The 15,009-nt window shown below is 50.8% G+C and overlaps 6 protein-coding genes across 6 annotated transcripts; 3 read left to right on the forward strand and 3 right to left on the reverse strand.

Annotated features, from left to right (window-relative positions):
* Nucleotides 1-1,943: 1,943 nt before the first annotated feature.
* On the forward strand, nucleotides 1,944-3,249 carry LY89DRAFT_358474 (uncharacterized protein). Its single transcript, XM_018206979.1, has one exon. The coding sequence runs from the start codon at nucleotides 2,041-2,043 to the stop codon at nucleotides 2,794-2,796; it is 756 nt and encodes a 251-aa protein (XP_018061931.1). The 5' UTR covers nucleotides 1,944-2,040; the 3' UTR covers nucleotides 2,797-3,249.
* A 1,671-nt stretch (nucleotides 3,250-4,920) lies between these two features.
* Nucleotides 4,921-5,843, reverse strand: LY89DRAFT_358166 (uncharacterized protein). Its single transcript, XM_018206978.1, has 3 exons — nucleotides 5,739-5,843; nucleotides 5,246-5,687; nucleotides 4,921-5,181 (listed from the first exon to the last, which is right to left on the reverse strand). The coding sequence occupies exons 1-2, from the start codon at nucleotides 5,747-5,749 to the stop codon at nucleotides 5,300-5,302; spliced, it is 399 nt and encodes a 132-aa protein (XP_018061932.1). The 5' UTR covers nucleotides 5,750-5,843; the 3' UTR covers nucleotides 4,921-5,181; nucleotides 5,246-5,299.
* A 635-nt stretch (nucleotides 5,844-6,478) lies between these two features.
* LY89DRAFT_691663 (uncharacterized protein) lies at nucleotides 6,479-7,797 on the forward strand. Its single transcript, XM_018216380.1, has 2 exons — nucleotides 6,479-7,083; nucleotides 7,160-7,797. The coding sequence occupies exons 1-2, from the start codon at nucleotides 6,886-6,888 to the stop codon at nucleotides 7,619-7,621; spliced, it is 660 nt and encodes a 219-aa protein (XP_018061933.1). The 5' UTR covers nucleotides 6,479-6,885; the 3' UTR covers nucleotides 7,622-7,797.
* A 626-nt stretch (nucleotides 7,798-8,423) lies between these two features.
* On the forward strand, nucleotides 8,424-9,408 carry LY89DRAFT_691664 (uncharacterized protein). The gene is made up of 2 exons (XM_018216381.1): nucleotides 8,424-9,003; nucleotides 9,073-9,408. The coding sequence occupies exons 1-2, from the start codon at nucleotides 8,868-8,870 to the stop codon at nucleotides 9,219-9,221; spliced, it is 285 nt and encodes a 94-aa protein (XP_018061934.1). The 5' UTR covers nucleotides 8,424-8,867; the 3' UTR covers nucleotides 9,222-9,408.
* A 56-nt stretch (nucleotides 9,409-9,464) lies between these two features.
* On the reverse strand, nucleotides 9,465-11,706 carry LY89DRAFT_789653 (uncharacterized protein; the record flags this gene model as incomplete). Its single annotated transcript, XM_018223283.1, has 2 exons — nucleotides 11,483-11,706; nucleotides 9,465-11,432 (listed from the first exon to the last, which is right to left on the reverse strand). Exons 1-2 carry the CDS (start codon nucleotides 11,558-11,560, stop codon nucleotides 9,465-9,467), a joined length of 2,046 nt encoding a protein of 681 aa, XP_018061935.1. The 5' UTR covers nucleotides 11,561-11,706.
* A 556-nt stretch (nucleotides 11,707-12,262) lies between these two features.
* On the reverse strand, nucleotides 12,263-14,365 carry LY89DRAFT_742810 (uncharacterized protein; the record flags this gene model as incomplete). The annotated part of the gene is made up of 1 exon (XM_018220878.1): nucleotides 12,263-14,365. One exon carries the CDS (start codon nucleotides 14,363-14,365, stop codon nucleotides 12,263-12,265), a length of 2,103 nt encoding a protein of 700 aa, XP_018061936.1.
* Between the last annotated feature and the right edge of the window lie 644 nt (nucleotides 14,366-15,009).

The following is a 15,009-nucleotide window of genomic DNA, read 5'->3' on the forward strand; positions in this document are numbered from 1 at the left end:
TCATACTGTGGCAGGTGTGAGGATCGGACTGGGGTGTACCTGGGCTGCCTAGAGAAGGCTCGAAACTACCGTGAGTCTGGGATGGAATGAACTGGGGTCAGTGATTTTGGGGCATCAAAGTGTGGCACATTACTGAGAAGTACACTGCTGCAGGCTTGAACCAGTTAAAAAATGCAGGTTTCTTGTCAGGAAAGGAAAGACGGTGATATCATTCTCGTTTCGGTACAAGGGTAGCTCTGGAGCTTTTCTGGAGCTGTTCCGGAGGCCTTTCCGTCATGTAATAGAATTGAATTACGAGGAGCGGTAATTCTGTTAAGAATTACTGAAACGAAATGTCAACATTTTATACAGAAGTCATGTGAAAGCAATGATGGGTTGTGGCGGCGTTCCTGTGGCGCACCCACCCCCGCTCTTCCCGCGGACACACTTCCGACGACAACAGCCCGCAAGCTGTGGAAACTTGTAGCATGGTGACACAGCGGACTAGAGAACATCCGCTCATGAACCTTCGGGATATAGAAGTTCATGATGCACCCAGAATTGAGGGTTCACAACATTCAGACGAACAGTTCTCGGGACGGCTGTTCGCAGCTCGAGGCTCACGACATAGCTATATCTGACAGCTGGAACCTGACTTCGGTTCCGGGGCGGGAGATGGCAGAAACCTGTTTTCGGGAACTTGTCGTGCTTCTGTGGAGCCACGAGATTCATTGGATCCGCCGGAATGCTTAAGTGTTGCGGGAGACCTTCAGCCTTTCCTGCTTCCTTCCTATTCAGGTAATAACCATTACATGTTGTTTTCCTTCTTGAGATTGTTTTCTTCTTGAAGGTATACTAGCCATATTATCACCTCTTCCCGCTCGTCCTGCCATTTTTCTTTTGAACGCCTCGTATATGCAAGGCAAATGGCTGGCTGAAAAGAGTGCCCGTGACCTGGACATCCTTACACTCAATAACAAACTTTAACTGTACCAGGTAACTTTACCAAAAGTGCTTTTTATATTTGGCCGAAATAGCATTACCAAAACCCCAATTGTGCCGAAATTAAGAAAACAATCCGATCACCGCTTTATAATCTGCTTCGTTCGCAACAATACGTCGTTGCCATTGGATCTTAGCTCGTCCCACATAAGCGTTTCAAGTCAGGGATATATCCTCGCCTGTGGCTGACCCCCTGCCTGCCCTTCTGACCTCACTCACAATCACAACCGGACTTCGTCAACCGCGCAACTCATACCCCCTACATACCTATATTTCAGGACCCCCCCCCCCTGAACCCTGATCATAGCGCTGCTCTCTTAACCGGATTCTCATTTGCGGCCGCGGCACGCAATACGCAGAACAATGCAGTATTTACTTACTCGGCGGAATTCTTAGTCGGTTTGCACGTGCAGTGTATACTCGTGTCGTGCTGTGCTTGTGTGTGTGTGGTATCCGGGAGATGCTTGCTAGCTAGGCAAAAGTATATCTTGCTTCGAGCGAAAACCTTCGCTATGACCACCGCTCCATACGACGACCTGGTAACTGGATACTTACTTCGTAAGTGGATGGCGCTCTGCACTGACACCGCGACATGCCGAGTCCGTCCGTAATAAGATCGTCAAATATAGAAAATGAACTTGGGTGGTATGAGGGATTTTGCCGCTCGTGAGTGGTGGGTGCGAGCGCCACACTTGGTGGAATTAATGGGAGGGCTGCGTGGCAAGTGGGGAGGGAGGGAGGGGCGGAACGGTCGAGACTGGTGTGGATGCGAATAACCTTTTCTGGTTTGGTGGGGAAATGGGAATTTGTGGCTCGGGATTTCATCGTGATGGATGGGGGTGAGGCGAGTGATTGCTCAGTTTGAGGTTTATAAGTGCGCACCTGCCTCAGCCACAGGGGAGTTCCCCCTTTCTGGAGATTTGCATTGTTGTCCCTGGATTACGAGGAGTGGGTGTGGAACAGATGATCTCATACTCTTTATCATGCATTATCTTTTTTCTGAAGCTTGAGCTGTGGCCAAAAAATTTCTCCAGCTGTTTTTGAGTCGAAATTGCGAGAATGTCTGGCTCTGAACGGGAGAGAGAAGAGCAGAGGAAGCCAGAGGAGATGCAGAACTTACCACCGACGCCAGAATCTCATCCACAAGACGAGTTTTCAGCGGAAGGTTCTGAAAGTTCAGCGGCGTCGGATCGAAGGCGGTATCAGAGAGGAGGAAGGAAGAAGAGCACAAGTGCGAGAGAACCGAGGAAGAGTCGAATAGGACCTGTTCCCGAGCCAGAAGGTCAAGATGAAGATGAGCAGTACGAGGAAGCGGAACGAGCACTTATCCAGGACGAACCGGACGAGCCCATAGGTGAGGAGGAGCACGATGATCCAGAAGAAGGATACTACGAAGAAGGAGAAGAGGAGGAGGAGGAACAAGAAGCTGCCAGTCCGAAGAACGAGACTCTGTGTTCGAAATGTGCGGCCAAGACTCAACAGCCTGAACAACAGCAGCAGAAGGCACCATCACCGTTCGAAACGGGCATCAAGGCATTCAACCTCAAGAGAGCAGAAGCCTCTGGTGGACGACCGATCGGTGTGAGAGCGACACCGAATACGTCGGGCAAGAAATCCACCGATTCGAAGAAATCGAAGAAGACAAAGAAGAGTAGGAAAGCCAAAGTGGAAAGCGACAGTGAGGAAGAAGGGAGTGATGATTCTTTTGAAGAGCAGAAGCAGAAACCAATGTCTATCAGACTTGATCTCAATTTGATGGTGGAGATCTTCTTGAAGGCGAAGATTAAGGGAGATGTTACGATTACTTTCTTGTGAATATTGCGTTCCTTCTTTGTTCAAGTCATTGCTGACATTTGTTTAAGGGAGTAAGAATCGTGGCTTTCATCCTGATTCAGTCACTCATCCTCTCTAACGACACATATCGGATCATCAAGAGTTTGGCATTCTAGCATGAAGGCGCAAGACGCATTGCGCTCTTCTGAACCAACTTTTCACGATGGAACACTTTGCGCAATACCAACCTTCTCATCTCCCATCGGGCTGAAAGGCGCTCACAACCAACTTCCTCGATCCAATGCACGCTCTTCCCTCCATTTTGCCTTCGAACTCAAATCACGACCAAATAAGAGTTGGTTGTTAGCCTGGTACTCAGCGGGCACAAAGGCACACGGGAATACCTCCGCGAGAAGTTGGAATGCACTATAATCGACACCTATCACTTCGCGCCAAGCATCGCACGAGGTTAGGCATTAGCTTTGAACTCAAACGTTCGAGCAGCTGAAATCCGGTATTGGGATTGCGCTTTTGGGTTCTTGCATAAGCTCTTGGAGCTACTCCTGTAGCTAACAAGATCCATGTGCGACATCAATATTCCTGCCCTCTTATTCCCGTGGTGCTTCATCGAATCCCGTGACATAATTTGATAGAGAGATGGTGTGGCTGGGTTAATGTGTTATACTTTCACCGTTTCCCGCCAGCGATTGCGAGCATTGCACAACGCTCTGTTGTAAAATCTAAGTGATGTTCTAGCAGCTCGGCGGAGTCTTATTTCCTTCGTACACTCAAACCTACCCCGAAACAAGATTTCTTCCAACTCTGATTTGCCGCTTCATCCGGACTGTACAATACTTTTTCTTCCTTCCTCACATCAAACAAAATAAACACGGATCCAGCCACTCGACGCCAGCGTTTGAGCCTAAGCTCGTTCGTTCGCTCGCTCCTTCAAGCGTTCGTAGCTCTAAGATCCCACGCCGTGCCTCTAGCACGGACCCACTCACCCTCAGGCTGATGCACGCCCAGGATAAAAACTTGGAAGACGGGAGGGCGAGAACCCAAAAAAAATAAAACGGCCGGGGGCGGGAAGCGCCGACCATCCACCATCCACACCACACTTCTGACTCGGATTGTGGGGTCAGGTCAGAGAGTCCGTTAGTAGCTGGCTTGTTCCGCAGCGGCTGGTGGCCTTTTTTGACAGGAGGCACACTCCGACTAGCTGTACCACTCGTTGCTGTGCGCGAGGGCGAAGACGGGATGGTGTGAGGTAGCTAGTACTGTAGACGGTATGCACGCAAGCACGCAAGCAGGCGCGAAACCGAGGGCCCGAACGAGCCGCGTGAAGGTACAGTAGTATTGTGTCTATTTACGTGGCCTCTGCAGGCAGAGTGGGATTGAGATGAAATAGCCTTGGCGATCGAGCGAAGGGTGCCAATGCGAAAGTAGCAATTGCGAGTGTCTATCGCCATGGCAATTTCTAACCTCGATCTGCTGCACGTATGGGAATTTCGCATTTGACGAAGGTAAGGGTCCTTCCATGATTCTGCTCATTTCCTCTCCATAATAATCACTCTTCTCGTCATCCGGTCCTCTTTAATTCGCGCACGGAAGCAAAATGGCGGGGATGCTGTAGTGTGCACGGCCACACTTCCTGATATAGGATAGGGTAGCATTACTTGGCAAAGAGGGATCGCCGTCGCCCGGCGCTGTTGGACTACTTACTTTAGCGAACCACCATCTAAAATGGACCGCCGCAGCAGCGGGGCGGGCTAATTTTCAACGTCGAAGATGGAGGTGTGTGACGACGAAACAATGCTTTTTGATGCTCCACATGCGACCAGCGAGTGCGCGGCCGCCGTCGTGGTGGAAGAAGGTCGGACCTGGCCCTTCCTGCACCGAGATGCATCAGCAGCGAGCCAAGTCGGCAGAGAGTCACTGCATGGCTGGGAAGGGATGCAAGTGCAAGGGGTCCTGGGCGAGGGGGATGGGTTGTGGTGATGAGAGATGGCGAATCGAATGGAGCGCAGGCAGGAGCCGGCGGAACTTGAGACACAGCCGAACGTCAGGCGGGACTTCCATGAAGTCATGCTCTCTCACTTGTTGGTTGGCGCTGAGTGAGTGAGGATGTCGAGTCCACTGAGGCGTGCTGTGCTGTGCTGCGAGGACAAGGAGATTTGCGGGAGCTTCAGCTATTGTACGAAGTACCGTACCGCAGTGTCGACGCCCGCCACTGCAGAATCACTTCCTCATTCGAATTGCATGCGTGCGAAACTTGTTTGTTTGATTGATTATCATTTGAATTCTTCCTTTTGCCATTCGGCCCGGTCTACGACTGGTAATAATAGTACATGGTAACTTTATCTGATTGATTCAAAAACGCCCCAAAAGAAAGCCCCCGGAAATCCCCATCATAACAGGTCGTCTCAGCTACCTCGAAACTGTCAGATACAAAGTCTGTTCCGAAGAATATTCTATGGAAGAATCAGCTCACAATAATCCGATGGTCACGTCGCCCTTGACTCTGGCATAGAGGTCGACCTACATCCTACATCAGCCCTATGGTAACATCTCCCTTGACTCTCGCGTAGAGATCTACCTCGACTTCCAGGTCCAGCTCGATCTTGATCTTCAGACTGCTGTCGCGCTGCTCTTGCGGTACTGGGCGGTCCTTGATGCGCGATTCGCGGATGGCTCCCGTGCGTCCGCCCATGTTGCCCGTCATGCGCTGTTCCATGGGGACGACTTGTTGCTGCTGCTGCTGTTGTTGAGGCGCGAATTGTTGCTGTTGCTGGCCTTGACGTTGTTGGCGCGCGCGTTGCATTGTGCGTTGGCCTTGCTTGGGTTGCGGTTGGGCGACTTGTTGCTGTCCCTCGTCGGAGTCGGATGCGTACTCGTACTCTTGCTCGTCCTCTTGGAGGGTTTGTTGCTTCTCTCTACTACGCCGTTAAAAGACTCGTAGCTTGAATGCTGTGAATTCGACTTACTGGTCAGACATGATGATGTGATTTGGTTTTGAAGATGATGCTCTAGAATCTGGTGGTGTAGGCGGTAATGAAGCAATGCTTGGATTTGAAGCGTTCTATGATAGCAGTTGGAGATGTGTGTATGATGGAAAAGGTTCTCTGTCACGATGATCGAAAATCTGGCTACTTATGAAGGGCTCACAAACTTCACATCATAGCGATGACGCTGATTCAGTGGACCCCCGAAAACGCCATTATCCTGCTTTCAGGACTTCCCCAGATGGACAGCCTTCTGCGCAAAAACAAGAAATTTACACTTCAGGGTCTTGCATCAAACAGCCTTCTGATGATCTGGGGAACTCTCATTCGATCGTTAATACTCGATCATCCTTCCCCGTCAGTTGATGTCATATCTCCTCCTCAGCCTTCCTGTGACCCACTCACAGCTCGTTATTTTGTGGCTTTCATGCGACCCCTTGCCACGTCTCTTCCCATTCGACCACACGCGTCACTTCCCCATGAAGGCAAAATCTGATGCCGGAATGATGCTTAGTGGGCTTCCATTGATGGGATTTTCCTTTTTATCCTGTTGTTAGACCCACGCGGTGGAGCGATCACCAGAGTTTGGTCTGAGTTTCTGACTTTCCGCATCGGCCCCAGATTAGTTGACCAGGGGTGAGTGTCCACACTTGATACCCACTTTGGTCTAGACAATGGGCTTCGCAAAGCATTCGCATCCTCTTGCCTTCGCTTGATGGAGTATCCTAGCAGACCACAGTTCATGATGTCGAGATACGGCAAATCACACAAAGTCTTTATTCGTGGCTGGGAGTGTTTGAGCTCGATGGTGGGCGAGATTGCCTAGTGATACGTCGGCATAGTAAACTATGGTTTGGGATGAGTGAAAATCACATCCACGTCAAACGGCACGTAGCATCGCTGTGGTGATGCAAGGCACCATTCAGATTGCCTGAAGGACCCTGAGACCCCTTTCAATGTCGGGGTGACAGCTTAAGGGTGATGTCATGTCGAAAGCTTTCGAAGCTTCACAAGGCTGGAGTGAGATTGAAGCATCTCGAAACGTTCTGACACTAGATCTACATCAACATTTGACGATTCTGTTAATACTGCCACTAAACTACCTCGCGTTTAAGTGAAGTATTTCATCATGCCGTTGGGTATAATCACTTCCATCGCAGCGTGTCCTGCCATTATCGGCACCACGGAAGCCGTCCAACAAGGCAAGAAGCAGAACTCGAGAGAGAAACATAGAAGTCGCAAAGCCAACCTCCTCGTCACTTGCCATGACCCATCACGCAAAGCACGAGATATCCACGGCGGGACTGTCGTCTTACGAAACAACAAGGTGAGACTCCTTTTCTCTTCATTCATGTTGTTCATACCCGAGGATAGCACTCTAACAAGACATTGTCATTTCGCAGCTCTACTGCACAAACGTAAACCCCAAATCCAAATACCTCCCGGACGAAGGCTACGACAACGAAGCCTCGCAAGGCCACCTCTTCGCCGGCTACTTCTTCCCCTACCCCGAGTCCTCCTGGGGCCGCCGCGGCGAAGGCTACGTCTCGACCATCATGGACGACCCGCCACAACTAAACTGGATATACGTCGACAAGGACACCTACGAAGTCAAATACGGCCTGAAGAAAGATACGATCGGACACCATGTGGGACCGTGGAACGTGACGCCGATTGATCGGCGCCTAAATCTGGATGGGTGGGAGGGCTTCACGGTGGTGGAAGAGGAGGAGGGCGTTTGGGCGCTGTATTTTGATTGGGATGATGATGGGTTGGATGGGAAGGTTGGGCTGGATAAGAGGATCATGGAGGTGGAGTTGAGTCGGAAGGAGATTCGGATGATGAAGGGGGATTGTATTATGTGAAGATAATCTTGTGCTTTGAGGTTTGGCTGCGACGGAGTTTTGGGCATTGCAGGCGCGAAGGAATCGGACTGGCTGGCGGCGTATGGAAAATACGCTCATCTCACTTGAAGAGAATGGCTTAAATTGAATATTTCGTTGTTGAATGATGCTCAATCTTGAAATATTGTTCACCGAAGACTGCGTTCCCGCAGTCGTACGAAAGAATTTCGTTTCCCAAAATCATCGTGAAGTCGGCTTACTCTCACGGTCGCGGAGGGAAGGGCGCTTCTCGTCGGAATCCAACACTACTTGATCACACTTTACTAACACCCTTCCCAACAGGGAGCCTTCTCTGAGCAAGAGAGACATCAATACTCACATTCAACCCTCATCTTCAAGAATTCTGGATCTCATCACAAGAAGCACATCTCATCTTGTACTTCCTCCCCAACCATCCTCACAACCCCAGCCGACCACCCCGCGATCCCATAACATACCAAATGTTAGTTACAACCCAAAGAATACCGTAGCAAACTCCGTAAACCCAAGCCTCGGCCAGAGCTTTTCCGTCATTCATTCGTTCGTTCGTTTGATCGACGACACTCACACATTACCAAACAACCTACTACCTGCCTTGTGGCTCACACCTTCCCTCCACCATTCGATCCGATCCCGACATCCCTGACCCCCCAAACAGACTCACGAGCCGTCTCCGCGTACTGTATTCGGGCACTCAAGACCTCCCTCTAAAATGCCACGCACGCACGCACGCACGTCTCGACATTTCCAACTTCCTGTCTCTTTGGTGGTGGTGGTGGTGGTGGTGGGGAGGATGATGTGGCTGGTGCATATGTGAGGTGAGTATTCGCCTCATCCCATCCCGCCTTATCCGCCTACGGGAGAAAAGGAGTTGTCCCTTGACCCAACCCCGGACTTTTTCGACGTCATCGTATGCATGCATGCATGCGTGTGTGAGCTTTTTATCGTCGTGAGCTGGGTGGGCTTGTGATTGAATCATGAAGGGAAGCAGAAACAGGTTCAACTCTTTGTGTGTGTGTGTGTGTGACTTGGGTGAGTGAGGAAGTTAGTGAGTTAGGTATAAGCGTTCAGCCACCTCCCTAGTTGGAGTATTCTCGCTTGGAAAAGGAGCCTTAGATCTACATACACTACACTTCACTACACTGTGCTAGTTTGGTATCAACAACATCATACCATCATCTGCGATTTATCCAAATACCAGAACCGACAGAAAGAAACAAAGCTCAAAATGGACCCCTCACAACTCAACCAAGTAAAACCCGACCAGGAGAAGCGAAACACGTACTACGAGTCCACGATGCGGTGGGTGGAGGATACGTATTTGAAGTGGTTTGGGGAGAATAGAACGAGTTATGGGGTTAAAGGTATTTGATTTCCTCCTCTTCTGTTTAAATAAAAAGATGGAAGGGAAAGTGCTGATGAGGAATATATAGATACACTACGTCAAGGCGAAGTGACGGGGAATAAGGACGTAGATGGCGTTCAGCGATCCGTGGGCGAGACGGTCGGGAATCAGTTTGGGGAGGGCGGGTTGGGAGAGGGGGTTGGCAAGATTGCTGATAAGGGATTGTTGAGTCGTTGAGTTTGTGTGTGTGGGGTTGGGATAGATACCATTTTCTTTCTCTTCGGGTTTTGTGTTATTTTGAGATTTTGTGAAGGGAGAGAGTTGTAGAATGGGATGGGGGTATTAATGTTTGCTTGCTGGCTGCTATCTGTCTAATTACAATTTGATATCCATAATCCAAGAATTCAAGATCGCTGTCTACATCATAAAACATCCAAATTCATACAAGTGACACGAATCGTAAGAAAGTGAGGAAGGAAATCAAACAACTCCAAACCACTTCTTCCTTGGTTCTCCTGCTGGCTGCTCGGTGGTATCATCCTTCTGCCCCTCCTCCTTGTTCGCGGTCTCTTGACCTTTGGCAGAGAATGAAGGAACACTTGGGATATATCCCATCCATCCCTTTTGCGCAGCAGCATCCTTCTCAGCGGTTGGCTGTTCCTGCTGCTCGGTCTTGGTCTCTGGTTCTGCGTCTTTGGTGGCTGAAGAGGACATTCCTGGGATCATTCCCATCCATGTACCTTTGGGTGCTGAACTTGCCTCTTGTTGTTTCGGATCCTCTGCAGTTGTCCCTGTCTGGGGCTCTTGTGTCTCTGTTACTTGTGGCTTGTCTTTCAGAGTGGTTTTGTCCATCTCCTCTGCTAAGTGGTTGTTCTCGACTTTCATCGGCTTCTCGTATTCTGTCATAGGAGGCTGTTCTTCGTCGCTAGTCTTCTCCTCAGCTGGAGCTTCATTGACTTCTTTCTTCTCAACAGCTTCCTCTTTCTCCTGAGAACTTCCACCAACTTGTTTCTCCTCAGCATCCTTTCCAGTACTCTCAGCCTCCTCACTCTTCGATCCAAGCACACCCTCACCAACAACGTCCTCTTCAACCGGTAATGGTACACCTGCCGCTCTCTCCATCAACTCCTTCTCATCAACACCACCATCCTCCCCTTGCGGCATCTCATCACTCTTCAAAATAGCATCCAACTGCCCCACATCCCCTTCTCCCCCAGGAGGTTGCAAAACCTTGCCATCATCATCCCAAACCTTACTCTCGCTCATGGTCCTCTTCAACTGATCCCCGGATGGCCTCCACTCATCCTTCACCTTCTGCGGATCAGTCTGCATCCACTCCTTAACCAACTGACTCGTCATGTCCAACATATTCCCATAATTCTCATTCCGGTCCTTCTTAAACATCCCACAATGCGCCATAATCTCATCCTTCGCCTTCGTATCCGGACACTCGATAAAAAGCTCCTTCATCTTATCCCCCTTCTCCTTCTCCGCCGCCGTAGGAACCGCACAGAACGTCCTCTTGGGAACAAAATACCCACCACTCCACACCCCATTCTCCCCCAAACTCGTATAAAGACACCTAACACCGACGCCCTCAATCTCACTCAACCTCTCCAATCTCGTCGTAAGCTGCGTAGTCTTCATCAACGCGCCCACAAACTTCAAATGGCTCGCCATCCACGCGAATCCCTCGCCAATACTCTCCCTCGATACATACGTCAACCCCTGAGAAATCGAGTCCGAGTAGTTAATACTCGTCACCGCATCCCTTGTATTGCTATAATTTATCTTCGCCAGGTTCTCCCGATTAATGCCCCGCAGACCCTGCAATATCTGATCGCGGTGGATGTACGCCGCCACCCCGCCCGCCATGATGGCTCCATAGGTCCCCGTCCGCGCAGCAAGGGCGCTCCATCTCGTCCACGAGTTCTTGGATTCCGCGCCGCGGGCAGCGAGCTGGTTGCTCGCTACGTTGGAAGCAGCCGATTTTGCTCCCGCGGAGCTCAAGAAGCTCGTCCCGGTACTCAAGAGGTTCCACGCCTGCGAGATATTCTGATACTGGCTAAACGCGCCGTAAGCGAACATACTGCGGCTCAACCCATTATACGGCGTATCGAACGCGAGCACGCCTTGGATGAGCGGGAACATGAGCTTGACGTTTGGATCTTGTGACACGGGGCGGTTGTCGAGGATCGAGAAGAGCGTGTCGGCGGCGACGAAACCGCCCATGGAGTGCGCGACCAGGATCACGGCGACGGAAGGGGAGTGGATTGCGGAGGGGTTGGGCGGGGTGGAAGAGGTTTCGAGGGTGATGACTTGGGATTGGAGCCATTCTTTGAAGGTCTCGACGGAGAGGGCGAGGTCGCCGCGAGTTTCGTATTTGGGGTAGACGCGGGTTTCGATGGCGATGTCGGGGTTGGATGAGGTGACTGCTGCTTTGAGGTCCTGGTGAGAGTGTTAGTGAATGGTCTGAGAGGGGGAGGAAGAGGAGATACTTCTGGGAATTGGTAGAATGTTTCTTCGTCGCCTTTGAAGCCGTGGATGAAGCACAGCAGGAGGGTTTTGATTGCCATGTTGGCTATCTGCTTTCTTTCTTCCTGTCTTTCTCTTCAATGTAGTATTGTTTATGTATCAAATCACTTCAGATGATCTCAAATGTTCAAAGAAGTGCCAAGATAACTCCAGTATCTCACAGCGGTATTGTACAAACCCGAATAACCTCACCCACATAAGGCAGTACCTCTCCACCTCGATCTCACAAGCCACACAACCGCAAGGTCCCAAAAAGCAGGGAACATTGCGTACCCAGAAAACTTTAATTCACTCCCATGCCCGGGCCTCGATGCAATCGAGATCCAAGAACCGGATTTCATGTTTGGAAGAGGTGACATACCCGACAGGGAAGAGGTAAGACCAGGGTTTCGCCCACAAATGATCAGCGCGGAAGCATCAGCCACGCCGCTCTACCCACTATCGATCCTCGCCACACTCGAGGCCCCGCTTGATAGAGAAGGATACGTCATTGAGATAGATTGGAGGGGTTTGGGAGGTGGGAGGCATGTGAAAATTGTGTGTGGCTGAGAGCAGGAGTGCGAGGCTGCATATCACTCACTCACTAATGGGAGGAGAGAGAAGAGAAGTTCAGACGAGAGAAGACTTTTGCGTACATTATTACTTCACAAGATACATAATCAGACATAGATACCGAAACAAAGAAAACCACTAATATCAATCAACCATGAAAAAAAGGAAATCTGATCATAACATCTCGCAACTCATCCCTGAGAAATGAACCCCGGGATCCAAATCCTCAAACTAGTCCCCTCTTTCGTAGTCTTCACCGAGATCTCAATCCCGTTCCCCTTCGCGCCCTCACTCTTGCCCACCTCGGGCAGGTTCAGCTTCGCAACCGTGCCGCTGGCGCTCTCACTCAGACTCCCCAGACTGCCCAACGCCTTTTCTTTTGTGTCTTCCGTGTCGGGAGGTTGGACTTTGCCCAGAACTTTGCCTTTGTCGTCGACGATTTCGCCGGCTTCGTTGACTTTTTTGCCGGCTATTGAAGAGATGTCTCCTGTTGCCTTGCCGAGAACTTTGCCTTGTTCGTCGACGATGTTGCCGGATTTATCGACCGTGTTGCCTGCGAGTTTTGTGACATCGCCCACTTTGTCTGTAGCTTGACCTGCCACATCGCCAACTTTGTCTGTGGCTCCACCAGCTGTGTCCTTAACGCCATTGACTGTAGAATCTGCTGTATCCTTGACTCCATTGACGCCTTCAGTAGCCTTGGATGTAGCATCTCCCGCGAGACCTTGAGCTTTATCCGTTGCGCCGCTAGAGGTGTCTTTCAAGCCATCTGTGGCTCCGGAAGCTTTGTCTGTAAGATCGCCTGTTGCGCCAGATGCCTTGTCGCCCACATCCCCAAGAGCACCCTTTGCCTTGTCGGTAGCACCTCCAGCTGTGTCTTGAGCCTTGCCCGCGACATCGCCAGCTTTGTCAGTGGCCCCTCCAACGGCACCTTCAGCTGTGTCTTTCACTCCGCCAGCTTTCTCCGAGGCGTCACCTACAGCGCCTTGGGCCTTGTCTCCAAGACCACCAGCTGTGTCCGTTGCGCCTCCCAAAGCATCACCGCCGGGTACAGAGTCCTTGGCTTTAGAAGCCGTATCTCCAACGCTCTTCTGCGCACCACCAGCTGTATCCTTAGCTTTCTTTGTCAGGCCATTTGCTTGATCCGTAGCACCACCAAACAGACCACCAGCTTTCTTTTGCGCGCCACCAAGGGCACCGGTAGCTGAATCCTTCGCGCCGCCCAAAGCGTCTCCGCCTGGGAGAGAATCGGTGTTGGGAAGACCGCCGCCGAATTTATCGGTAGCACCTTTGGTGGTCTGTTGTGCTGCGTCCGTGGTGCCCTTGACCTTCTTCTGCGCGCCGTCTGTTGCGCCTTTGGATGTCTTGGAAGCTTTGTCAAGACCTTGCTTGCCTTGGTTTGGAAGATCGCCGGCTGCGTCTTGGGCTTGCTTTGGGACTTTGGAAGCTGTGTCTTGGGCTTGTTTTGGGACTTTGGAGGCGGTGTCTTGGACTTTGTCGAGTGGAGCTCCGTCATCTTCGCCTTCTTCCTCGTCTTCTCCCTCTTCGTAACCCTCGTCCTCGTCCTCATTTTCATTGTCGTGATCTTGATCTTCTTCCTCTTCCTCGTCTTCTTCTTCATTGCCCTCATCGTGATCCTCCTCTTCTTCTGAGGCCTCGTGGGTTTCCTCGGGCTCGGATTCCTCCTCGTGAACTGGCTCTGGCTCTGGTTCAGGCTCCTCTTCCTCCTCCTCTTGCTCTGGTTCCGGCTCAGGCTCAGGTGGTGGGGCTGGCTTCTTCTTTTTCTTTAGAAGTGGTTTCTTGGTTGGCGAATCGACTTTTTGAGCGGTATTTGGTTGATTCTTCTTGACTGCCTCAGGCTTTGGAGCTTCAGGCTCTGGTTGCTTGATATCTTCCTGTTGAGGAGCTTCAGGAACCTCGGGCTCTGGTGGAGGCGCAGGCTTCTTCTTCTTGATCATTTTGCGCTGAGGTGTGGGAGTCTGCGGAGCTTCATCTGGGACTTGGGACATGTCGGATACAGATGGGGTCTGTGGTGCTTGCTCTTTGACTTCCTTGGGAACCTTATCGCCAACATCCTTGGGGATCTTCTTTTTTTTCTTCAAGTGTTGTTCTGGGGATGGATTGTCTGCGACATCTTTGGCCTCCGACGGGACATCTTGAGGAGGTTTTGGGATCTTCTTCTTCAATGATGTTGGAGAGTCGCCATTTGGTAATTTCTTCTTGATGGATCCCGATTTTGGAGTCGTGGGAGTCTTATCGTCAAGAGGGGTTTTGGGGGTCTTCGGGGTCGACATCTCGGAAATGTAATTGTATGCACGCTTCAGACCAAAGACGAGCCAAAAAGATGTCGAAGTTACAATAGATATATCCAGGATATCGATGTGAAGAGCTTAACGAGCTTGATGATCTGACGCAGGGACTTGTTACTTTCTGATACGAAAGGAGATAAATCCGGGAGCTCAGGGAGCTTGGACGATGATGACAGCACTGTACTTTCTGGGGCTGGGGCTGGGGCCGGCTGGGCTGGGGGTTTGGACTTTGCCTCACGGGAGCTCATATGTGAGGGGTAGCTTATGACACATTAGTGGCTGGAAAACCTGGAAATGCAGTGATCGGCTTGATCCGTACTTGCACATACGGTGTGGCTCGAGATGGCCTTCGCCACACTTGACGACACTCCTTCACTGGCTCGTGTGGCTGTTGGAACGTCGCTAATCACTAGAATTATCGTATGTCCAGAATGTGGCTCGAGTTTTGCCTCTTGCTGCACTGCAAACAAGTTCATAGAGATGGAAAGTAATTACAGAGGCTACACAGCATAAATCCAACATGAATACCTGGAAAGATTGACTTACTTCCTCATACGAGCTGCACGGCAATCAGCCATCGGAAACGCACAATGCGATGGAGATCACGACATGAACAGCTGAGCAGCAAG

Source organism: Mollisia scopiformis (genome assembly GCF_001500285.1).
Source record: "Mollisia scopiformis unplaced genomic scaffold LY89scaffold_36, whole genome shotgun sequence".
Classification (NCBI taxonomy): domain Eukaryota; kingdom Fungi; phylum Ascomycota; class Leotiomycetes; order Helotiales; family Mollisiaceae; genus Mollisia; species Mollisia scopiformis.

Bases quoted from the DNA above. Each gene is read 5' to 3' on its own strand.
- LY89DRAFT_358474 (XM_018206979.1), top strand. From the start codon at position 2,041: ATGTCTGGCTCTGAACGGGAGAGAGAAGAGCAGAGGAAGCCAGAGGAG.
- LY89DRAFT_691663 (XM_018216380.1), top strand. From the start codon at position 6,886: ATGCCGTTGGGTATAATCACTTCCATCGCAGCGTGTCCTGCCATTATC. The intron at 7,084-7,159 runs GTGAGACTCCTT...GTCATTTCGCAG, and splicing joins TCGTCTTACGAAACAACAAG to CTCTACTGCACAAACGTAAA.
- LY89DRAFT_691664 (XM_018216381.1), top strand. From the start codon at position 8,868: ATGGACCCCTCACAACTCAACCAAGTAAAACCCGACCAGGAGAAGCGA. The intron at 9,004-9,072 runs GTATTTGATTTC...AGGAATATATAG, and splicing joins AACGAGTTATGGGGTTAAAG to ATACACTACGTCAAGGCGAA.